Here is a 24,534-nt window from a genome sequence, read left to right as displayed (position 1 = left end):
CAGTGGATACCTACAGGCAGGCCTTGGTCACAGGACTGGGCTTGCAAACAGCAGCCCCTCTTTGATCTGGCTGCACATGCAAGGAGAGAGTGCGCATGGTCGGCGTGGCGGCACAGCCAAGAGTCTGGCCTTGTCTAGCATGTTTTATATTTGCTTCTGAAATCCCACTGTTGCCTGGTGCTCTAAAGCCCATGCTATTGTACATCACCTCCCTGTTGGTTGGGGGGGGCATTAACTAGGCCCACTCAGGATCTCCTTTTCAGCTCCCCCCAGGCTGCCCAGCATCCCACCTGGGCCCTCTTGTGAGGGTGGGGGCATCTCCCTCTTCCTGACCTTTACAAGCAGGAGCAGCCACCCCCCATCTTCCTCAAGGGGCTTTGCAAGCCAAATACCTTGCAGGCTGCCAGGTGCTTTGCCTGCTTAGCAGTTGGCCGGCCTGGCCCAGCCACCCTCTGAGCACTGTCTGCTGCCCCCACTGCTTGGGTGTGACTCTTTGTCTGCCCCAGGCAGATAGGGGGGGGAGGCCCCCAGTGCTCCCTCTAGTCTGGCTCCTCTGATAGGAGGATGCAGTTCCCACAGTAACCTCCCACAGAAGCCAAAGGGCCATTGGGGACAAGAGTCTAGAGGAGCCTTCCTTTCGTTCCCCTGCCTGGTGTAGCGCAGTTGCTCCTGCTTCACGGCTGGGAGGTCCGGTTCTTGGCAGCTTCTCCAGGGGGAGCTGGGAAGCCCAGCAGCAGTGCCACACAGCTGTGGAGTGACTCGGAAGAAGGAAGAGTCCTGCATCCAGGTTCTGCCTGGTCTGGGTGGTGCTGCCTGTCCTTTTCTTAGTGCGCATGAGATGTGATGTGGAGGAAATGGGGTTAGCGATGGGTTGTGGGTGGAGCAAGAAAAGAGCAGGCAGGTGCCATCAACTGCTGGCTCCAGCTGACCAGGATTGTGCATCCCATATGCTCCTCTGTACAGTAACATGGGACGCAGTGAGTGACACGAGGCTGTCTCTGGGCATGTACAGAGTGTTCTTACCATTAGAGGGAGCTCACTACTGAAAGGTGGACCCAGCAGGGCAGGGTCACCACCTCAGATCCCTGAGACTGAAGGCCTTGCGAGGCCACACCTCACATGGGTGGGGGGGGATGGCTTTAGCCCGCACCAACTTGGATGTGCAGTGGCCCCTGCGTTGCTGGAACCAGGGCAGACCTTACACTGGTCCCAGACCGCCCCCCCATCTCCCTGCCCCTGCTGCAGGTGGCCTTTCAGCTGCTCCTCCAGGTGGCTGTGAGAGGTGGAGCCTGAAAGACCAGTTGCCTGGGCTGTGACAGGCACACAGGGGCCACCTCCTCCTCCTAGGCTCAGTCTGTGCACCCCCCCCCATGTATAGGCACCACTGACTTCTCTTCATTGGCTCCACATAGACCCTGCAGTGATCCTGCACAATGGTGTACTAATGTGGGGGCTGGGGGGCCTGGGTGCCAAGCTGTAGAGGGGTGACTGAGGCTACCTGACAAATTTTTAAAATGTCGGTATTTTCAGTAATCCCATCGTGTCTGGGCCCTGGGTGCCAAATGACCTTTGTGTGCCACTGATCCTGCATAGGACAGATGAGTCCTGTTCTCCCAGTGCTTCATCGGGAGGGAAGGGAGCTTCCTCTTGAGCTCTGATGGAAGTCTGCGGCTGAGGTGACCCTTCGCAGGGCGGGCACCAACCCAGCGGGACCCTACCTCCGTCCAGGCCCTCTGCCAGCGCCCCTCCCACCCACCAGGCATCCAGAGGCATTGGGGATGGGTGGGACACCTTCTGGAGAGGGTGGCGGGCTGGGCGGGGGCTGTCCCTGCCGGCCTGAGATAAAGGCTGCTCTTGTTGTAGACCGGGGAGTTGAAACTTCCAAAATGGCGTTCTCTGCCACCGACGTGAAGGCCATCTGGACCCATGTGGGAGGCCGTTCCGAAGCCTTCGGCGCAGAATTCCTGAACAGGTGAGCTCAGCCCCATTGAGTCCTGCCGGGGCCTCTCCAGAGGAGGTGGTCTTGTCCTTACACCCCTGCTCCTTCTGCCCCCCAGGCTCTTGACGGTCTTCCCTGCCACCAAGATCTACTTCCCCGGCGCTGACCTGAGCCCCAGCTCCAGTGACATCAAGGCCCTAGGCAAGAAGGTTGCGGAGGCATTGAACCAGGCCGTGGAGCACCTGGACAACGTGGCTGGAACCCTCGCCCCACTCAGTGACCTGCATGCCAAGCTGCGGGTGGACCCTACCAACTTTGACGTGAGTCTGTCTCCTCTGGGTAGGTCGTGGGGGACCCCAATCCCCTGCCCCGTCAGGTGTCCGGCTCCTGCCCTGATGCTGCCCTCCTCTTTCCCCACAGAAAATGCGTGAGTGCATCTTGGTGACCCTGGCTGCCCATGGTGGTCTCTTCAAGCCAGAGGTGCTGCGCTCCCTGGACCGCTAGGTCAGCCTGAGCCAAGCCTGCATGCCTGACAACCCCCTTCCTCTATGCCCGTAATACACATCTTGCCCTTGAATGTACTGCCTCACAGGTGTCTCTTTGGGGTGGGGTGGGGGCTGGAATTGGGGTGCCCTCCCAGCCTAGACGGCCACTCAATGACTCCCTCTTCAACCTCCCCCCTCTTTCTCTTCCCCACACTAAGCAGCTCAGACAACACACAGGGGTGGGGGTGGGAAGGGGGACCACTTGGTGTCTCTCTGTCCCCCCTCCCTGAGAAAAGCCGTGGCCCTCTCCGCTCCTTTTTAGGACAGCAGGCTGGCAGGCGCAGTCTAGCAGCTGCCACAGGCCATCTGGAGGCTCCATGCCCAGTGAAGGAGCACGTGTGAATGTGGTCCTGTGCACACGTGAACGAGGTCCAGTTTCGTGCACGTGTGAATGTGTCTCATCTGGGCAGAACATGCAGGGGAAGCGAGATCGCGTGCACTTTCCCGGGGGTGGCCACTGGCAGAGGCTTGGAAGGGCTCCGTGGGTCCTCCCTGTTGGAGCCTCCCGGGAGGGGGGCGGGCAGCAGAAGCCCCTGCTGGGCCTGATCCAGCAGCCTTGTGCCTGGGCTGGGGAGGTGTCGTCGGGGCCGCCCCCCGAGTCCACTGGGACCCCGTCAGCCCCCCGTGCGCAGGTGGAGGCGGGGGGGGGCAGCCAGCCGCGCCAGTCCGTCGGGCGGGGGCGGCAGCGAGCGGGCCTGCCTCCCCCAGCCTCGCTGCCGCCGGAGCTGCGGGCGGCAGACGGGCGAGGCTGGCGCCACGGGCGGGCAGGATGCGGGGGGCGCCCGGGCGCCGAGGCCCCGAGCCCCGGGCGCCCCCGGGGGCGGGCCGGCGGGCGCGGGCGCTGCTGGCGGTGGGGCTGAACCTGCTGGCGCTGCTGTGCTCGGCCACCGCCTTCGGCACCACGCACTGGTGCGAGGGGACCCAGCGGGTGCCCAAGCCCGCCTGCGGCCCGCTGCAGCGCACCGACTGCCTCGACTACGGGCCCGGCCCCGAGGGCGACGCCAACGCCTCTGCCCCCAACCGCACCGGCGGCCCCAACGCCGTGCACTACAGCTGGGAGACCGGCGACGACCGCTTTCTCTTCCGCTACTTCCACGCCGGCATCTGGTACTCCTGCGAGGAGAACATCCACGCGCCCGGTCAGTCCCCGGGAGAGGCGGGGGCGCGGGGGGCCCCGTCCACTTCCCTGGGAGGGGGCCCCATTGACTAGAGGGAGGCTCTGGGGCTGCAAGCCCGTCCCCACTTACCTGGGAGTAAGCCCCATTGACTACAACGGGGCCTGCTTCTGAGCAGGCATGCGTAGTGCTGGGTTCTAGGGCTGCCATCCTGTCCACGCTTCCCTGGGGGTGAGCCCCATTGACTGTAATGGGGCTTGCTTCCGAGTAGACGTGCATAGGGCTGGGCTCAAAGGATGCCATCCTACCTGGGAGTAAGCCCCATTGACTATAATGGGACTTGCTCAATTAGACTGCCATCCTATCCACTCTTATCTAAGCACCATTGACTATAGTGAGGCTTGCTTCTGAGTAGACGTGCATGGGATTGGGCTCTTGGCTGGGGGGGGCTCGCCCCTTCCTGCGACAACGCTGGCAGGCCTTGATAACGCTGCCTCGTGCCAATCACTGTCCAGGGCTTCTGGAGTCTTGGCACCCCCAGACCGCTCCTTTCCTCTCCCTTTTAGTGCCTGCCACCTGTGGCCCTGGTGCAATTCACCAGAATGCACCAGGTTGTGCCCTGTGGGGGGACTGGGCATGCCTTCTGCCTTCTCTTTCTGTACACATTTTCCTGGGAGTAAGCCCTTCTGAACTCAATGAGACTTACTTCTGAGTACACCTGCATTGGATTGTGGTGGAAGTCCAGCCTTGCTTCACATAACACCAGAACCAGGGGACATCCACTAAAATTGAGTGTTGGGAGAGTTAGAACAGACAAGAGAAAATATTTCTTTACTCAGCGTGTGGTTGGTCTGTGGAACTCCTTGCCACAGGATGTGGTGACAGCATCTGGCCTGGATGCCTTTAAAAGGGGATTGGACAAGTTTCTGGAGGAAAAATCCATTACGGGTTACAAGCCATGATGTGCATGTGCAACCTCCTGATTTTAGAAACGGGCTATGTATCAGAATGCCAGATGCAAGGGAGGGCACCAGGATGCAGGTCTCTTGTTATCTGGTGTGCTCCCTGGGGCATTTGGTGGGCCGCTGTGAGATACAGGAAGCTGGACTAGTTGGGCCTATGGCCTGATCCAGTGGGGCTGTTCTTATGTTCTTAAACTACAATTCCCAGGAGGCCTTGCAGGTCTTCTTGTTATCTGGTGTGCTCCCTGGGGCATTTGGTGGGCCGCTGTGAGATACAGGAAGCTGGACTAGATGGGCCTATGGCCTGATCCAGTGGGGCTGCTCTTATGTTCTCCACTGGAGGAGAGACTGGCAGTGGCTTGTGCCTCTGCCTGTGGGCACCTGGGCAGCACTTCTGGAATCTGTCCCACTGACATCCCACTCAGTAGGGGCCCCATGGTCAGGATGCCAGCAGGCGGAGGTCCTGCAGCTCCTGACCCCAGATCTCTGAGACCTGATGCTGCTGGGCCTCAAGCCTGTGCGGGCCAAGCCGCCTGTGCTGCACAGGCCTTCGGAGTACATAAGAAGAGCCCTGCTGGATCAGGCCAAAGGCCCATCTCGTCCAGCTTCCTCTCTCTCACCGTGGCCCACCAGATGCCTTAGGGAGCCATGCAAGTCAACAAGAGACCTGCATCCTGGTGCCCTCCCTTGCCCCGGCATTGTGAGGTAGCCTCCTTTTCAAACCAGGAGGTGGCATATACCCGTCATGGCTTGTGACCTGTGATGGACTTTTCCTTCCTCAAGCTGTCCAATTCCCTTTTAAAGGCATCCAGGCCAGACACCGTAACTGCATCCTGCAGCAAGGAGTTCCACAGAGTAATGACACACTGGGTAAAGAAATGCTTTATCTTATCTGACTTTCCCATTACACAATTTTGGTGGATGTCCAAGCGCAGTGAGTTGGAGAAACGTGTCCGGCACAGGCTGGTTGGTAGCTCTTCCGCCCTGGTGGCCTTTCCTTGCCCTAGTGGTCACAGGTGGTTGAGGTGCTGTTCGTTTGAAACTGAGGTTGATAAGTATGACCAATAAAAGCAAACCCCCCCCCCCGCTCAAGAGAACAAAACTGGACCGAATGTGGTCACGGCCCCCCTACAGTGCTGATCAGGTTTGGGGGAATGGATGGGACTATGGGTGAGTTGGGGGGTGGCAGCAAGATGTTGTGACTGAATCCATCTTGTGTGCCTGTGGTCTTGGCTAGTCATGAATCTGGCTCAAGACTGGCTGGCTCGAGGATCTGTCTTCAGCCCCCCACTGGCTCAAGGATCTGTCTTCAGCCCCCCCCCCCGGCAGATCAGGGTGCTGCTTTTTGTGTGTGCCGAAGTAGCTGCATTCAAGTGTGGCCAGTGGGCCCCCCCCAGGAGCCAGGCAAACCCAGCAGTGGAACATTGCGGGGAGGGAGGAGTAAGGACTTGGAGGTTTGGAGATGCATGTCCCAACTGCTGCCAGGAACCCTTGGGGCAGCCTTCTTGAGTGGGGTCTCCTTGGAAATCGGCCCTCTTCACCTTTCAGGGCCTAGCCCTGCCCATCTTTCCAGTGCTGATGCAGCCCTGTCAACAGGGCATATGTTGCATCCTGTGGTGGGGGTGCAGTCACTGATGCCTCCTTAAGGTAAGGGGGCATTTGTTTCCTTAGCTCGGGGCTGCAGTGCAGCTGCCTTGACCCTGGAAAGTTGGATAGGATTGGACCCTCATTTCAGTGTTGTCATCAAGCCTTTGCCACACTAGTGTGAGGCCCCAATCCAGGGGTGCCATTTCTGGGTGCTGTTGCCCAGGCAACTGTGGGGCACATCTCTTGGGCCTGGGGCTCCTTTAGAGAGTGGCCTCCTGGCATGGCCAGCTGCACGCCACCTTCTTGCAAAAGCACTTGTTGCACTTGGAGCGGAGAAAGCAGTTGCTGCAGGCAAGCTGTGGGTTTGCTGCTCCCATCTTTTCTGCCATCTGTGCGCTCCCCCCCCATTGCTTCAGCAGCCACGGGGAGTGATGGATGGGGAGGAGGGAGCGCAGAGTGGGTGCTGCAGACTGTTTGCCCATGCTTGTTGACTCCCTTCGAGTTCAGTGTAGGCGGAACTGGAAAAGGGCAGTGGCATCCCGCAGGGCCGGTGCCAAGTCTGAAATCTAGAAAGCTTTAGAAGAAGATCAGTTATACAATCTGTTCGTAAATAGTAGGAATAAATCTTTAGCAGGAAAAAGGAAGCTAAGGAATTTGGGCCCCTTCGAGGCCTCCCAGAACAGGGGGCAGGAGGAGGAAGGAAGGAAGGAGCTGGTGGGGCTGCTGTGGTTTGGGCTGCCAGAGAATCCTCTGCCAAGTCCCCAGTCCATCACTTTGGAATGGAGCTCTTTGGGGGATGGTTGAACGACACCAAGCAGTGGCTGACAGTGGTAGTCAGTGAAAAAGGCTGCCAAGCCCACCCCCATAACCCAATATTATGGGTTAGGAGGAGGTCTGGAGGAGGTCAGGCAGGAGGTCTGGCTCAGTTGGTAGAGCTGCCGCATTATATGCCTGAAGATCTGAGGCTGCCAGTTCGAAACAACTAGAAGTACCCGAGAACTGACCCTCGGTGCAAGCCAGGCTACGGCTGTCCCTGAAGGAGGACTAATAATGACAAGAGGACTCCTGCACTGGGGAAGAGGGCACTGAAGCCTAGTGAGGTGTCACTTGACCTGTTGGGAGGTGTTGAGCTGAGAGTGTCCGGTGGTTCGGGTTCATTCGCCCCACCCCCCAGCACTTAGTCTCCGTATGGATGTTCTCAACCTGTACAGTTGTCAAGAAAGTGCACACGACACTGCCTGTTCTCCGTGCTTCAGCAGGGGATGACCTGGAAGTGCCACCTTCACTCGACTAGGTGGAGCTGGAAGTGGCTTGGCTGTGGCAGCAATTTGGAGGTGACCTGGGATGTTGGATCGTGGCCTTGGGGGCCCAGTGTTGGTGGTTGGGGGCACAGCCTTGGTCATATGGTCTGGTGCTTCCTGCCTCCTGTGAGCTGACCTATTGGATCATGGCAGCAAAATCTCCAGGATTAGGGGTTGATGGAGACAATCTCCTTATTCCTGTCCGTCCATGTAGCCGCGTCTGTTGCGGAAGAGGGCGTGCTCCTGGCCCACCGCCCTCCCTTTGACTCTTACTACAAATAGTGTGCGCTATTAATAAATAGCGCAAAGGACTTCCTTATGTAACACCATAATGTTGAATTATTCCTGGTTGTGTAATTTTGCCTTGTGTGTCGTTGGGTAGGTGTTAAGAAGCCACATCACTGGGGAGCCGGGTGTGCACTTGTGGGAAGCAAGAAGATTAGGAGCCTCCACCCCCCATGTGCAGCCAGGCAGGTTGTGTGGCCAGCTGATGGTATTAGCTGTGCGATCCTGGGGTGGGGGTGAGGAGAGCTGCTGTGTGTTGGAGTGGTTGGTGAGCTGAGCACAGCGAGACAGAAAGAAGAAATCTCCTCTTGTAATCAAGATGACTTACTATCACCAGGCCGTTCGCTGCCAAGACAAGATAATGCACATAAGGAATAAAAAACTGAGGATCAGGACAAAGATCAAATTACTTACCTTCCTGTTCTTAAATACTTATTTGCATAGCATCTGGTTTAGGACCAGAGGTTTTGGAACACATAAACATGCCCTAATTTATCTCTCTTGGTTTGAGAGTCCTAGCAGCTGCAAGAGCTCAGCAAACCACATCCATCTCTCTAGAGAAGTTCAGGTGAAAACAGTTAAGCGTCACAGTTAAAAGCCATTTCCGCCCCAGGTGGATCAAATGTGTACACCTGTGGGCTGGGCAGGAATGGGTTAACTGTCTCAGATGATTGACGGTTAACTGCTTCTTAGAACACTCCTGCCCATGGAACACAGCTCCTGTATTCGATGTTGCCCTTATTTCGAACACTGTGTGATAAAGTAAGGATCGGGCCCACACCTCATGCACCCGGACCCTACCCTCTTCTTACAGCCTCTGGCCCTGCTGTTCCCAACTTCCAGCAGCCTGGGGGTCACTGTGCCCAATTTAGGTTCTTAGGCAGGCCAGGCACTTAAGGGAAGGGTTCAAATCTCAGCTTAAGTGTCAAGCCTACAGGTCTTAGTTGAGGTACTTCCGTTCCTTGCAGTCAATCCCAAGGGGGCACAGCGTACCTTAAGACAGCAAGACACAGCCAATTAAACCAAATGACTGAGTACTACTCTTGGTAGGACTGCCACCACCCTGAATACACCAGTGCCTCAGTTCAGGGTCTGACCCCCTATGGGCCACCATCAGCCCTTGGGCTCACCCTGTGATCCAGACCTCATGCCTCTGGACCAGGGGTGTCCAAACCCCGGCCCTGGGGCCACATGTGGCCCTCGAGGCTTCTCAATGCGGCCCTCAGGGAGCCCCCAGTCTCCAATGAGCCTCTGGCCCTCCAGAAATTTGTTGGAGCCCGCACTGGCCTGACACAACTGCTCTCAGCCTGAGGGCAACTCTTTGACCGCTTTGTGTGAGCTGTGGTATGAGGGCTTCCTCTCTGCTTGCTGTTTCATGTCTGTGATGCAGTAGCGGCAGCAAAGGAAAGGCCAGCCTTGCTTTGTGCAAGGCCTTTTATAGGCCTTGAGCTATTGCAAGACCTTCATTCATTCATATAAGTTCCATCTCTAATGTATTCATTTAAGTAAACTTATGTAAATTTATTCAAATTTGAAATGTAAATCAATTCTTTTTTTCTCCCGGCCCCCTGTCAGAGAGATGATATGACCCTCCTGCCAAAAACTTTGGACACCCTTGCTCTGGACTGCAGCTTAGACTTTTATTGGTAGCTCAACCAAGCAGGTAGGCTGGGCAGCTGATCACAGTACTCAAGACTGGCCTGTAAAATATAACCTTAGAAAGTTAAGGTTACATAGACATATCAAGGAAGCAATTGCAAGAGATATAGAAGCTTCCAGAAACACATCAGTTCTGAAATAACAAAGCTTTCTGACTACACTTGTTGACATTTTCAGTTCTCACCTGGGTCCTCTGACCACTAGAGAAGAAATGGCTCCCAGGCTATCTGTCCAGCCAAGCACCCATGATGGAAAGCAACGACAAACAGCAGGCAGGACACTGCCCAAGGGAAGCACCCCACAGCCTCTGAGGGTCCCTTTTTATCCCCTTCTGGTAATTACACCTGCAGCAGCCAACCAGGTTGCAGGATAGTCTGAAATTTCTAGAAGGGTCCTACTGTGGGTCGCTGGCTCTACCCTTCCCAACCGGAAACTGCACAGCTGAAGGGAATTTTCCTTGATGAGCGCATGTCCTTGAGCCACAAGAAGTTCTTCTCTCTGTGATTGGCTGTGTGCTCCTCCTGGCTGATAACGCATTCCTTTTTCACACTAATTATCTCCTCTCCCACCAGCTGCAAAGAAGCAGTTGCAGCTCCAAGATGGATTCAGACTTGGGTTTAGATTTTGCCTGTCGTGACACCATGTCCCCACAGAAAAGTCCTGGTCAGCTTTTCCTGAGTCCACCTTGGCCCAGTGAGGGATCTTTCAGCCCTGCTGTTCCTGGATGGAAGGAGCTGGGGATGTGGAATCCACTTCTGTGCCTGGCTGCAGCTCCCCCTTCTTCAAGGGCTCCCTGCTAAGCTTGTGCCAGTGACTTTGGCCAGGGGTACTGTGTGCTCATCCACTTATCACCTGGTGGCTTGTCCCGCCACCAGGCGTGCCCCAGTCAGAATGGCCAACCGTGGAGGCAGGGTGAGGGTGGCTGTCTCTTCCTCCTTGGCTGGGAGAATTGCTGTGGAGGGATAGGGATGCTCCGCATCTCAAAAAAGACATAGTGGAAATGGAAAAGGTGCAAAAGAGAGCGACTAAGATGATTACGGGGCTGGGGCACCTTCCTTATGAGGAAAGGCTACGGCGTTTGGGCCTCTTCAGCCTAGAAAAGAGGCGCCTGAGGGGGGACATGATTAAGACATACAAAATTATGCAGGGGATGGACAGAGTGGATAGGGAGATGCTCTTTACACTCTCACATAACACCAGAACCAGGGGACATCCACTAAAATTGAGTGTTGGGAGAGTTAAAACAGACAAGAGAAAATATTTCTTTACACAGCGTATTGTTGGTCTGTGGAACTCCTTGCCACAGGATGTGGTGACGGCATCTGGCCTGGTCGCCTTTAAAAGGGGATTGGACAAGTTTCTGGAGGAAAAATCCATTATGGGGTACAAGCCATGATGTGTATGCGCAACCTCCTGATTTTAGAAATGGGCTATGTCAGAAGGCCAGATACAAGGGAAGGCACCAGGATGAGGTCTCTTGTTATCTGGTGTGCTCCCTGGGGCATTTGGTGGGCCGCTGTGAGATACAGGAAGCTGGACTAGATGGGCCTATGGCCTGATCCAGTGGGGCTGTTCTTATGTAAGCCTTGAAGGGGCATCCTGAAGGGTGAGGGGCTGCGTGGAGGAGGCTGGAGGTGTCTGTATTGCTCTTCTGCAAACAAGTTTGCAGTGACTGTTTTCTTGTTGCAAAAGGGCCAGAGAATGTTCTGGCAAAGGGCGATTGCACAAGATGCTCTGCTGAAGGTGGCGAGAGGGGGCAGTCCCTTCCCCACTCTGTCCTGTTTGTGAAGGTGCTTCTTTGTCCTTTAGAAGAACACACGTGTTCTGGTGGTGTGTGTTCTGGGCATGTGTTCTGGGGTGAGAAGGCCTGGAAGAGAACTCAGGATGGTTGCTGGGAGGGAGATCTCCCACAGAATGGCAAGGAGGAGGACCGAAGAGCCCCCAAACCCGGCACTTTGCGGACAGGGTCTGGGGTGGGGTCGGCGATGCCTCCAGGGAGGGAAGGCCATGCAGCAAGGCCCCCCCCCCGCAGCCCACCTGCTCACTGGCTGGTGCTCAGGTGCCTCCCCTTCTTCTTTTCAAGGTGAAAAGTGCCGAAGCTTCATCGACCTGGCTCCAGCTTCCGAGAAAGGTAAGAACCTGCTATGTTGTCGGGGTTCAGGATGTGTCATTGAAGTAATAGCACTTTCTTCATTTCTGTTCCCTTGCCTCTGTTTTCTGGATTGTAAGTGCTTCAGGGCAGGGACCTGCCCTCCCATATGCAGTGAAGCACCAGGTGTGCGGCAGGGGCTGTGCCACGACTGCGTCTTCCCATTTCATCATTTATTTTCCAAGACCGCCTTTCCTCCAAGGAGCTCAGGGTGGTGTGCGTGCTTCCTCCCCTCCTTTTGTCCTCACAACAACCCTGGCCCGCGGCTGTCCCTCCACCTTAGCAGGTGCCTTGGTGCGGGAAGGGGCTCATGGTGTCTCGTGTCTCCAGGGGTGCTGTGGCTGTCCGTGGTGTCAGAAGTGCTCTACATTTTCTTGCTGGTCATTGGATTCAGCCTGATGTGCCTCGAACTCATCCACTCCGATAATGTCATCGACGGGCTGAAGCTCAATGCCTTTGCGGCTGTCTTCACGGTCTTGTCAGGTAACAGTTGGTGGCCACTGGATGGCCCTCTTTCTTCCTGTCCCCCCCCACCCCCCACTGGCTGGTGCAGCAACAGTTTGGCCCGCAGAGCGCTTCCTAACAACTGGAAGTCAACCAAGAGCAAGTGGAGGACTTTGGAGCTGCAGTACCCCCTCTTGAGGATAGCAGGGAAACTCTCCCCCCCCCAAGTTGGTGTGCTGTGTGGTTCTCTTGAAACCTTCCTTCTCTCTGCTTCCTTGTGGCTCTCTCCATCTCAGGCTCCCTCCCCCTATTCCCTTCTTCTGCCCTTCTTCTGTCCCTTCCACTGCCCTGGAGATTTGCTGCTCAGTACCCGTGTCCTAACAGGTCCTCCTGGGAAGTGTAGCTCCCCCCCCCCAAGGAGCCCCTTGATTGCCCTCACGCACCCCAGGGTGGCTGCTGGAAAGTGCTCCAGGCTTCCCTCCTCTCCGTTCCTGCTTGACTGAAAATTTGATGCACCCTCGTCCTCCCCCATGATCCCGAATGGGCACACTGTTAGTTGGGAGTTTGGAGCGGCAAACAACAGATGACAGGAGAATTCAGAGGACTTCTGACAAAAGTAAACGTTTACTCGTTTGCAAACGGGACCCCCCACACACAAGTGGAGGACCCCGAAGAATTACAGTGTTGCAGGTTTTATAGGTTATTTTAGATAGGGGAGGGGGACAAGAGCACACAAAGAGAGGAGGGCATCCATGGGAAGAATAACACACAAACAGGCAAAAAACAACATTTGGCATTTGTTATCAGCTCAGGATGTTAATTTGAGAAGGGCAATTCTATGCGCATCGACCATGTGTTTACAGACATATCCATTACAGAGGATCTGGCACTCTCTCACATCCCCTTTTTACCCTAACTCTTTCGTCCTTATTTGTTGATTGCCCTTATTTATGGCTTTCTGTTCACCCTTGGGGGCGCATACTACAGCCAGCTTGTTCTCTGAGAGGGATATTAGATGCTGGCTTTTGGACAAGGGTCAGAGAGGGGCTTTTAGTCAGAGAAGGGCCTTGTGGGTATTTCATATGGTGAGCTGGGCATCTTGGGATATTTCTATATTGTGATCTGGGCATTTTGGGGACACCCAGAGGAGCTCCTCTCCTTATGGCAAGAAGGTCATTGAAAGCATTGCTGTGTTGCCTGAGAGCAGGGCTGGGAGGTATCACACAGGAGGAGCTTGCCCACAGTAGTTCCTGGCTTCAGCCACCCCACCACACCCCCAGATGTCTGCCTGGCCTGATGGTGGCTCCAAGTGAGGTGGCTTTGTCAGCTTATCTGCGCAGCTGGTACCAATGGGGGTGGGTGGGTCTGTGTCTTGCAGGGCTCCTGGGCATGGTGGCCCACATGATGTACACCCAGGCGTTCCAGGCGACAGTCAGCCTTGGGCCAGAGGACTGGCGGCCACACTCGTGGGACTATGGCTGGTCCTTCTGGTGAGTCTAGGTGGTGGAGGGCACTCTTTGACAGGACCCTTGGAGGCCCAAAACAGCCCCTTTGGTGAGGAGCTGATGTGGCCATGGGACATCTTTGCCAGGGGTCAAATGAGAGGAGCTTGCTGCAGGCTCTGGATACTGCTAGCTGGATGCCTCCCCACCTGACTCTGTGTTACGTCTGCAGCCTGGCTTGGGGCTCCTTCACCTGCTGCATGGCTGCCTCGGTCACCACCCTGAACTCATACACCAAGACAGTCATCGAGTTCCGGCACAAGCACAAGGCCTTTGAGCAGGGCTTCCAGGAGGCACCCACCTACGCTGACCACCATCCCGTCAAGTACTTCCACGAGAGGTCAGTGTGGAGGAATCAGGACCAGGTGGGAGCTGGAGCCTGGTCGGTGGAGTCTCTGCTGCTCTTGGCCAGGTTCAGCCCCGAAATCCTGTTCTCCTCCAAGTGATACCCCTCTTTGTTTTTGGAGGGTTCAGGTGTCGTCGTCCCCATCCAGCCCCGGAGTGCCAGAACTTTGGATCCCCTTCTGACAGAGGTTGCTTAAGAGGTGGAGCGTGGGGGCGGGGGGGAAGTTGGCACGTGGCAGAAGTTAGCGGTGTTCTGGAGGGCCCTGCAGTGCCCTCTGCGGGCCACACAGGTGGTTCTCTGCTTTGCTGCACCCTCTACCTTGCCTGAAGAGTAAGGGTTGCTGCCTTCTGGCATTTGGGGCCCCCCAGGTGTCATGACAGCCTCTCATAACCCCCTCCCCATTATCGGGGTGTCAGGTCTGGAAGGCACAGACTGAAATGGTTGAAGTAAGTCGGCCGAGGGGGAAATGGAGACTTCTTGTTGTCGGCTCAGAAGGGCAATTAAATTTAAATGTTAAAAGGTCAGTGTTCACGTGGAAATATGACAAGAAGAAAAACATCCAAAAACTGGACAAAGGAGAAAAGTGCACAATTCCTGTGACAGATGCCTTTCTCGTTGCTGGGGGCACGATGCTGGCCGGCAAGCCTCCCTCCTCAGCTCTCTGGTTTCCCAGACTCCTTTGCTTTCTGACCATTGCTCGGGCTCCAGCATCTGGAGTATGTGGGGAGGAAGGGGCCACTCCATCGTGCAGAATGCATATCCAGCAAGCGTTGGTGGGGCTGTGGCCCCGACCAAGGAAGGAGAGGGTTGGAAACCAGCCAGTTATTTGAATGAGGGGCAAATAAGTTTGTTGAAACGCACATCGGGGAGGAGAGCCAAATCTCATCTGAGTAGGACGTTTCCAATGGGGGGTGGGATGGGGAAGGCAGTCAAGGGAGGGAGGTGGATCTCGCCAGTTAACCAGACTCCGGGCCATTTTTGCTTCGAGGGAACGGACAGGGTGCTGGGGGGGGGGGGTCTGTGAGGGCGGCTACAAGGTTGCCAGCAAACTCACGACTGGGGGAGAGTGAGAAGAGGGTTGACGAGAAGGCTTGGTTGTTCTGGGCAAGCAACTAGAATAGGCAGTGTAGTGGGGGGGGAGAGCAGGAGTTGGCTCTGTCTGGTTCCTCTGGCAAGACCTCTCTGTGCTGCCTGTCACCTTGATCTTGTCAGCTAACCTGGGATGAGGCAGGGTGCAAGACTGGGGGGTCTGTTGCCCCCAGTAAAAGCCGCTGAGTGCTGTCCAGTGACAGGGAGCCCCCCTGCAAGCCTTGTCCGAGCTGCCTTGATTTGAGAAGCCCCGGTTTGGCACCCGAGGTTGCTTCCGCTGGCTTGAAGGCTGGAAAGTGGCACTCACCCCAGAGCCAGCTTTTCAAAATGTCTCCTGCGCACTTGTTCACCAGCAGAAGGAGTGCTGCTGTGACCAGTCCGCCACCTGGCCAGGAAGCAGCAATGGGAAGCTCCAGGCCTGCGCTCAGCTGTCTCGTGGCAATGTGGTCTTGTGTGTGTCTGGATGGTTGCCCACCAAAGGGACTGTCTCAGGAGTCTCTTTCAAGTTTCTTTCCTGTCTTGTGCTGTGCGTTTGAGCTGAAATCGCCTCCCTGCAGGCTGGTGATTCGGGGCTGTGTTTTGGGATACGGTTTCAGCTGTATCTACAGTGTCAGTTTTTGAACAGGAGGGCCTGATGTGGCTTTTTAGTCCGACAGAGCAAGGGGTGTTTCTGTGATCTGTTCCTGTATAGAGGGATTTTGCCTCTTGTTCTCCATGAGAGGTCTTGTCCCCCTCCCCGAAGCACGTGGCCTAGAGTTCACGCTCTTGGCCTGAGTTTGGGGAACACGTAGCCCCGTGTTCATGCTCTAGTCCAGGGGTGTCCAAACATTTTGGCAGGAGGGCCACATCATCTCTCTGACACTGTGTCGGGGGGCCGGGGAAAAAAAAGAATTAATTTACAATTTAAAATTTGAATAAATTTACATAAATGAATATATTAGAGATGGAACTTGTGTGAATGAATGACGGTCTTGCAGTAAGTAGCTCAAGGCCTATAAAAGGCCTTGCACAAAGCAAGGCCAGCCTTTCCTTCACTGCCACTGCTGCATTACAGGCGTGAAACAGCAAGTAGTGGAGGGAGCCCTTGTCCCACAGCTCAAGTGAGAGGTCAAACAGTCATTCTCTTGCTGAGAGTCCAGCACGGGCTCCATCAACTCTTTGGAGGGCCAGAGGCTCATTGGAGACTCAGGGCTCCCTGAGGGCCTGATTGAAAGCCCCTGAGGGCCGCAAGTGGCCCCCAGGCCGGGGTTTAGGTACCCTTCGCTCTAGTCCGTGGATGTATTTATGTAGGCCTCTTGTCTTTCAACCCGCAATGTGTTGCTGGTGACACAATCCCTGCTGAAGCCCATCATCCTGCTTGCTCTGAGCTAAACCATCCTCCACAAACCCCCAAGGGCAATGTTTTCTATTTTGCCACAGGTCCTATTAACATACATTGCCTTGGTTAATTATTGCACTCAATTTTCATGTAAAAGATTTTACTTTAAGGGAGCTTCAAATTGCTCCAAAAAAAACATATTTACATGCATTACAGTAGCTAAAAACAAGAAAAGATCATAAGCTAAAAGAGGCTAAAATTACCACTACAAATTTCTCAGCATTTCTTCCAGTGTAAAAGCTGTAAACCCCCAGCTCCCTTCCTCCTGCTGTGTGCTGACTGGTCTTTTCAGGCACCCACGCCCAGGTTTTATTCTCTGTTACTAATACACTACACCTGAGTAGCCAACAACCAACTTAATCCATCTTAAGGGGAAAGGCACTAGCCCCACCCCGTGACAACCCCTTGGCACCCCTTGTGGCCAGGCTCTGGGCTGGTACAGTTGTGCTCGGGTCATCCTACCTGGCTAGCTCTGCTTGGGGATGTCCGTCAGAGCTACCTCTTGCAGAAGGTCGCACTGCCTGCTACTGCTGGAAAGGGGAGCAGGAAGTGGGACAGGATGATGGACGCACACTTCCCAAAGCCATCTGCCCTTCTCCTGGTGAATGGGGAGAATGTGGGTCTGTCTCTGCCCGCCTCACCTCCAGGGTGAAATGGGGCTTACAGGACTAGAGGCAGCCTCTCAACAATGGAGGCTCCCTTTGTCTGGTAGCATAAGAACATAAGAACAGCCCCACTGGATCAGGCCATAGGCCCATCTAGTCCAGCTTCCTGTATCTCACAGCAGCCCACCAAATGTCCCAGGGAGCACACCAGATAACAAGAAGATCTGCAAGGCCTCCTGGGAATTGTAGTTTAAGAACATAAGAACAGCCCCACTGGATCAGGCCATAGGCTCATCTAGTCCAGCTTCCTGTATCTCACAGCAGCCCACCAAATGTCCCAGGGAGCACATCAGATAACAAGAGACCTGCAAGGCCTCCTGGGAATTGTAGTTTAAGAACATAAGAACAGCCCCACTGGATCAGGCCATAGGCCCATCTAGTCCAGCTTCCTGTATCTCACAGCGGCCCACAAAATGCCCCAGGGAGCACACCAGATAACAAGAGACCTGCACCCTGGTGCCCTCCCTTGCATTGGCATTCTGACATAGCCCATTGCTAAAATCAGGAGGTTGCGCATACACATCATGGACACATCAGCACTTTGTGGATGGTCCCCTTTTTTTGGGCTGGGCAGAGTGGCTGAGATCAGCAGTGCTTCTGCTGATTTGGGGGCCTTGGGCCCCTCCCTCTCTGGCAGGGGGAGCAGCCTCAGCCTCTGTCAAGGGTGCGACTTGTATATTCTCTTTTCCAGGCTGGAGGAGGAGAGGGCTGAGGCGGGGAACCTGAGGCTGGAGTGCCTCCGGGGCTACTCCTCCAATAGTAAGTGAACCCCCTCTCTGACTCTCTCTTGCATGATGGCTGCATGCTTAGGGGACCTGCTCCCTTGCATGCGCTTCTGGTGGGGTGGGGGTCCCTGTCCCGGCAGCTTGTTGGGTGTCCCTTTAATGGAGGATGAACCTGGACCGCTGGGAAGAACCTGTTGGTTTGGAGGTCACAGCCGGAGTCCTGAGGACTAAGGGGGCTTCAGGCACTGGCTTTGGTACCTCACCCATTCTGTGGGGAGGAACTTCAGCCTCCCATTGAGAATCGAGCTGCAGTAACCAAAGCCGGGGGGGGGGCTCACCTCTGTGTGCCTGCAGTTGGAGGCTCTGTGTGCCACCCAAGGGACTGCTGCCCATTGTGATGTATGAAGACTGGCCCTGTCTGTGCTCCCCGGCTGGCTCTGTGAGGGGTTTCCCTGTGGTGCCTCTTCTTTAGCTTGCAGACCAGGGTGGTTGGGCACGGCGAGGCTCATCAACCGTGGTTCTCAAACATTTTAGCACCGGGACTCACTTTTTAAAATGGCATCCTGCCAGGACCCACCAAGCTTTACGAGACTATTAAAAAAAAAAGATGATCTAGAGGGAAATCATATTTTTATTGATTTATTTTCAAGCAATATCTGTCCATCTATCCACCCATCCATTTCTCATAATGAGGCAGCCCTAATGAATAGCCTCAAGGGGGGCTTAGTGATGTGAGCCAGCCATCCCCTGCCCCCACTACCTGTCATGGATGGACTTGGAAAAAAAACGCACCAGAAAAAAAGACGCTCCGTCATCTCCCTATATTTACATAAGCTTGCAAACTGCAGGAGCTGAGCTGTTTGCAGGGCAGTGAGCATGTCTGTTGTGTTCCTGTTGCCCTGTGGCCCCAATCCTCCAGGCCCCTGCTGTGATCTCTGCCTTCCTCAGATCAGCCACCTTGCTTTTCAGCTCTCTTCCTGTGCCCCGCTCCTGTGCAAGGGCCAGGTAGTCTGGCAGCTGGGAGCAGAGACCTTTGCATGGTGCAGTCATCATCCTTGGACAAGCCGAGTAGGGTGGAGTAACGGGGTTTGATCCGGTCCATGCATCCCTGGTAGACGCAGATCCTAGAAATTTCGCTGGGCAGGTTTGGGGGAAGGTTGCGTGCTTGTCTTTCTCTGCCCAGAGCTGCCACACGTAAACTCTTAACCAGATCTGTTTGTCATGGGTTGAGCATGGCTGGCTGTGCAAACTTCTGTTCTGCCTTGTGGGCTGAGACTTGGCTAGTTTCATTGATGCATGACTTGGCATGGGAGCAGCTTTGCTGCAAGGAACTCTGGGAAAGTGCTGGCGAGCTGCACGCTTGAATTGTGTGTGCAGGGGGAACGGATAGGAGCGGCAGAGAAGCCTCATAGGTCAAGCTGTGTGTGGGCACGCCCTCATCCCAGCACTTGGTTTTCTGAGGTAGTCTGCTTCTGAAGATGGAGGTTCTGTTTTCCTATCGGTACCAAAAGCTATTGGTGCCTCTGTGAATTTGCCTGAAAGCTACCTAAGCCGGTGACCTTCACCTCACTTGGTGGGAATGTGTTTACTAAGCTGGGATATCTTGTACTGTTACTTGTGCAAAGAAGTCTTTTCTGTGAGCTGCCGTGCACCAGCTGCCCATCAATTGGATGGTGCCCCCACCCGGTTGTGTTTGGCATCGAGCCTTTCAAGTGTGTGACTTGGGGGTGGCCAAAGTGTGAGAGTCCAACCAGTTTCAGCTGGGCTCCACCTAAACGGAAGGCTGCTTTTTGAGCTGGGGTGTTGGGTCCCAAGATGGCCATACCTGACTTTTCAGAAGAGGAGCTGCCTCTTCCCTTCCTCGCTGGGCTCTTGGGCTCTGGACAAGCGGGCAGGCTCGGCGGGGTTGTCCTCCTGCCCAAGCGCTAGGCCAGAGCCTCTTGCAAATTGGGGGCTGTCAAGGGGGAGGCTGCGTGGTTGTGGCTTGCCTTGGCTGGCCTCTCGGTCTCAAACAAGGCCTTTGACTTATGGACATCATCCCCAAGAGCAGGCTGGTTGGGGTTTGTGCGCCACCACCCAACCACGTCGGATGGACTCCATACAGAGATGGGGTTCCCGGCACAGCTTCTCGAACAGCCAGCTGAGCTCTGGGAAGGAGCAGCACCCGGCCAGCATCACCCTTCCTGCGGACCTTTGCTGTGGACCTGCTCAGCTCAGGGAGCAGGTCTGGGAACAACAGCCAGTCGCGGTCCCTGTTTCCCCCCCAAAGAAGTAGAGGGACCTGAAGCTGATCCTTCTCTGAGCAGGACTGTCTTTCCTGTGCCATGGCAGTGTTACAGCATGAGGAGCCTGGTGCAGGTGGGATGCGCGGCATGAGGTGCTCCGTGTTCACTTCTTCATGTGGTGGTGGGCAGAAGTTGGAAATGTCCAGTCCCGGGGCTGCATCATCAAGCTGCAGTGTCTTCTGGGGAGGAGGGGGGGGACCCTGGTCCCAGCACTGGAAACTGTAGCCTGTGCTGCAGGGTGGTATAACCCTTCCAGGGAAGGCTTAGCATCTCTCTCTCTCTCTCAGGACTTCTCAATACCCAGCTGTGAAGCCTCAAAGAAATGCAAGTGGCCCCCCTGACCAGAAAACATTCTCCTCGTCCCACTCAAGCTCATCCACCGAAACAGCTGCCTCCTTGTCGCTGTTGTCGGAGCCCACCAGCCGACCATCCTCTCCAAAAGCCAGGGGTCCTGGATTAGCTTCTCAAGGGGCTGCAAGCTGCAGGCCGATGGAGCCCCTGCGCCCACGGGCACCAGCGGCAGGCTCCAGGCCCACAGGTCCTGACCCCAGAGGCAGGCTAGTATTTATGCCTGCTGCCCCAAGACCATGCCTGGGATCTGGCCTGGAGAACTCGGCAGTGCTTAGATCTGCCCTGTCAAGCAGAGAGTCTCCGGTTGCCCTGGCAGACAGCCCACTGATGGACAGCAGAACATGCACAGAACGGAAAGCCCCTGGCAGCAGCCTGCAAGTGGATGGTGGTGCAAAGCTTGCTGAGAAGAATTTGGGAGAGGCTCAGGAAGAAGACGACTTGAAGAGGTGGGTGAGGGTGTGCCAGGAGTGTGTATAGAGGGAAGGCTGAATTCTGGAGAGGGCTGGATCCACCCTGCAAGTCATTCCAAGCATCGCAGCTAAGAAAGGTGCTTGACTGTATGGTGTCTCTGATCCTGGGATCCTCTAGGGCTCGCTCCTGATGTGGCTGGATTATTGGACAACCACCAGGAACTCTGCCAGCATCCTATAGGCTGACTAGTTTGTGACCGATCCTCAGGACTGCTGATTTGTGCACTAGAGCATGTCTGTATGACAGAGCCCAGATTTAGTCCTAGAGAATTGAAAGGGAGCCATGGAGAGCCAGCCTGGGTGTTGTGTGTCATGGTAGATGCAGGAAGCTGCTTTGCACTACAGCAGCCCCTGGGTTCAGCTAGCCCACCATGACCTCCTTGGACTGGTTCTCCAAGGTCTCAGGCACAGAGACCTTGACCAGAGAGGTGATCATCCCCCCCCTCAGGAGTGCAGGTGGCTTCCCTGTGGTGTGAATCATCATCTGGTTTCCCACAGGCGCTGGAGCAGGGCACGAGAGGGGTGTTCTTCCCCAGCGCCCAGTGTTCAGAGGAGTGCTGCGGCTGACCATGGAGGCTCCTCAGAGCAATTATGGTTAAGAGCTGCCTCTGTGGATCTGTGACATGTCCAGCTGTTCCCTGCCAGGTGACTGTCAGAGCAGATCAAGCTGGAAAGTGGTTGTCACCAGTTGAACTAGTTCGGTGTGTAATGTGGGGGAGGGGTGGCATGCTGGGGCAGCTGGGAGACTGGGCTTGGGTGCAAGCTTCTTCTTGGACATGGTTGCCGGTGATATTGGGCCAGATGGGGACGCTGCCTCAGATGGAGTCGGACCCCACCTCCACCTGGCTCAGTGCAGTCTGCCCTCCCTAGCCAGGTTGTCGGGCAAAGCAGTGATGGGGTTTCTTCCAGGGCTAGCCACTGGAGACCCTGGGACAGAGCCCTGTGTGGGGTGCCATGCAGGAGGATTCAGGGCAGTGCTTAACCCAGATGCTCTCCAAGGATAACCCAGGTGCATCACCCCTGGGCTCCTTGGAGGAAGGCTGGGCAAGTTGGCCAATGCCCCTCTCTTCTCTCTGCAGCTTTGTGACGCGGCAGGAGTTCCTGGCTGTGGAGCAGGAACTGGAAGATGTCCGGGAGGAGCTGAAGTGCCTGAGGTGGAAGGTGAGGCACATCGGCGAGACGGTCCAGCCCTTGGCCGAGGAGAGCAAGCGCTACAATGGCTACACCCTGTTGGAGCTGAAGGCCATGGCGCAGTGTGAGAAAGACCCCTGCCAGGCTGCCCACAAGATCCTAACAGCCCTCTTCAGTGACGTCTACCTGCTGCAGCACTCTGTGCCAGAGCTGGCCTGCAACTCCAAGGCCCTGCCGCAGCCTAAGATTGACCCGGAGCTGTACACAGTCTACTGTGAGATCCTACAGAGCATCTTTCCTGGGCTCAGCAGCCAGGCCCAGCGGGAGAAGATGTCGCCGACTCAGGAAGGGATGCAGAAGATGGGCCCGTGAATCCAGGCCAGGCGCAAGAGACTTGGGCATCAGGAGGGGGCGGCCTTTAGCAGCAACACCCCCCCCCTTCTCAGGGAAGTATCCTGGCCATCCCAGGCATCCTGCGAGCACAAGACTGGCTTAAGATTGTAGTGGGTTTTGCTCTTTTTGAAAAAAAGGGAAAATAAATGTGGTCGCAAGGGTGTTTTTTTTCACCCTGATCTCCAAGCTGTTGCCATTTGCCCAGCTGTTTTGTAGGTTGCCTAGATTGTGTTCAGTTCTGGGAGCTGCCCCAGAGCTGTGCTGCTTGTCCCTGGGGAAAGAGCCCAGCTCCCATGCCCAGTGTGAAGAGCAAAGCCCGACACCGCCCACTCTAGCAAGTGCCTCCCAGAGGGGAAATAGCCCCATGGAGCACTTTCCAGGCTTGAGGAGCTGCAACTCTTTGCTCTTTCAGACCACAAGAGCCTCTCCTTGCCTACCCCTTTAGACATCCATGGAATAGCAGCCGGGGGTGGGGTGGGGGGTGGGTGGAGCAAGCAAGGCATGCAGTAAGCCAGACCACACAATCTATCCTGCTGTAATAAGGGGGGGGGGGGGAATGCTGCTTTTCAAGGTTGCTTGGAGCAAAAATGAAGTGCATGTCTGTAGGAGACCCCCTTAGGATGCAGAAGGGTCCTGACCCCTTCTGAGAGACAGCAGCTATGGGCAGAAGGGTCTTGCTTGGGCAGGAGAGAGGGCCAGGTGGGCCTTGATTCTAATGGTGTCATGCTGCAGTCATCCTCGGGTTGCACACAGTTGCCACGGCAACATGCGCAAAGCAGGGGGCTCTCCTCACAAGCAGCTCATTCAATGGCTCCAGCAGGACTCCTGCATGGCTTTCCGAGCCTCTCACTAGCAGCAGGACAACAAAGGGCTGCTCCTCTTCTACCATGCTGGGCCCCAAAGCCCCTCCCACCCCCTGCTGCGCTTTCCTCATCTGGTCCCCACAGCTACTTGTTTCAGGGAAGGAAAAACACCACCACAGAATGGACCAAAAGAAACAGGTGTGTGACTCAAGACTGTAATAAAACAAAACAAACCAGAAATGCAGCAAACCCACCTCCTGGGGAGGGACTCCACCCCCATACCGCAGTACATGCCAGCGTGAACACGTTGTGCACCTTTGGGAGGGGTCTAATCCAGCAGCTGCAGAAAGTGGTACCCTCTCCTCAGGTTCCATGTGTGTGTAGGGACGGGCTCCCCAGAGCAGCTCAGGGGGCAACAGGCAGATTTGTAGATAGGCAGCCCAGGAAGTCTCTTAGTGGCATTGGGCTATGAATAGGGTGAATGCAGAGCAGCTCAGTGGGCTGGGCAGCTGCCATCCCTTTGCAAAGGCCTCTCCCTCCTAGAGTGGTTGCCCCCCCACCCCATGGGTGTTGCAGCAGAACAGCAGCCTCTGTGCCCCTTTGTTTGAAGTGAACCTCTCCTATTTTACACCCTCCCCCACACAGTGTCTGCAGCAGCAACTCTGCCGGGAGGGGAGGCACTTGCTGCACGCAAGCCCACTGCACCTACTGCAAGTCCCCCCAGCACCCCCGTTCTGCTGGCCTCGTGGGTGGTGCAGCAGCAGCAAGTGGTGGCTTCGGTGAACAGCTTTAATAGGGGGGTAGCTGCTCCAAGCGCTCCTGTGTGTGGCAGCACCGTCCCCCACAGAGCCTCCACCTATCCGGTTGTGGCACTGCTTAGGAAGGGCAGACCGTGGACACTGGCCGGCCAGGTGCATCCCCGTTGTGGGGGAGGTACAGAGAAGAATCCGTGGGCCAGCCTCCTGCCCTCACTGCCTCACTCTCCGCAGCGATTCTTGCTTCCGAATGCAGGTTTTGGGCCGCAGGGCTGTGGGGGGGGGGGGGAGAAAAAGGGTTAAGCACAGACTTGGGTGACCTCAGGGCCACCACTGGTGTAGGCCAGAAAGGAGAGGTGCAAGTTGTACCTCCCACCTTGCTCTAGCCCAGGCCAGGCAATCAGCACCTGGGGTCAGGGCCATGGGGGTGGGGGGGCCCATGCAGCACGAGAGCTTAGCCCTTCAAGGAGCTTAGCCCCTCCCACCCAGCTGCACTGAAAGAAGTGGCACCTACCTGGGTCAGCAGGCACCTGTCTCTTTTTGGAGTAGGACATGACCTGGTTCTCATTCATCATCCGCACATCCTGGTCTTCGATGTGATTGCTGTTGAAACACAAGGAAAAGTGGGGGGAGGGGAGGTTAGCTGAAGGCCAGC

General features: G+C 55.7%; 3 protein-coding genes across 5 annotated transcripts in view; 2 read left to right on the top strand and 1 right to left on the bottom strand.

Annotated features, from left to right (window-relative positions):
* The first annotated feature begins 650 nt into the window (after nucleotides 1-650).
* Nucleotides 651-2,516, top strand: LOC136663561 (hemoglobin subunit alpha-1-like). The gene is made up of 4 exons (XM_066640328.1): nucleotides 651-787; nucleotides 1,864-1,972; nucleotides 2,058-2,259; nucleotides 2,360-2,516. Exons 2-4 carry the CDS (start codon nucleotides 1,887-1,889, stop codon nucleotides 2,441-2,443), a joined length of 372 nt encoding a protein of 123 aa, XP_066496425.1. The 5' UTR covers nucleotides 651-787; nucleotides 1,864-1,886; the 3' UTR covers nucleotides 2,444-2,516.
* Nucleotides 2,517-3,253: 737 nt separating this feature from the next.
* Nucleotides 3,254-22,507, top strand: GSG1L (GSG1 like). The gene is made up of 7 exons (XM_066640851.1): nucleotides 3,254-3,623; nucleotides 11,477-11,524; nucleotides 11,873-12,025; nucleotides 13,365-13,476; nucleotides 13,661-13,828; nucleotides 20,264-20,773; nucleotides 21,877-22,507. Exons 1-7 carry the CDS (start codon nucleotides 3,254-3,256, stop codon nucleotides 22,298-22,300), a joined length of 1,785 nt encoding a protein of 594 aa, XP_066496948.1. The 3' UTR covers nucleotides 22,301-22,507.
* Nucleotides 22,508-23,323: 816 nt separating this feature from the next.
* Nucleotides 23,324-24,534, bottom strand: part of KATNIP (katanin interacting protein) — a 28,113-nt gene continuing 26,902 nt past the window's right edge. For all 3 annotated transcript variants that reach the window (XM_066640317.1, XM_066640318.1, XM_066640319.1), the window contains 2 exons: nucleotides 24,394-24,482; nucleotides 23,324-24,151 (listed from right to left, as the gene is read on the bottom strand). In XM_066640317.1, the coding sequence (XP_066496414.1) occupies nucleotides 24,093-24,151; nucleotides 24,394-24,482 (148 nt within the window). In that variant the 3' untranslated portion in view covers nucleotides 23,324-24,092. The remainder of the gene's footprint in view (nucleotides 24,152-24,393; nucleotides 24,483-24,534) is intronic.

This window comes from Tiliqua scincoides, chromosome 13, assembly GCF_035046505.1.
Source record: "Tiliqua scincoides isolate rTilSci1 chromosome 13, rTilSci1.hap2, whole genome shotgun sequence".
Taxonomy (NCBI): Eukaryota; Metazoa; Chordata; class Lepidosauria; order Squamata; family Scincidae; genus Tiliqua; species Tiliqua scincoides.
Note: the sequence above shows the minus strand (reverse complement) of the source record. Positions and strands in the feature narration are given on the sequence as shown.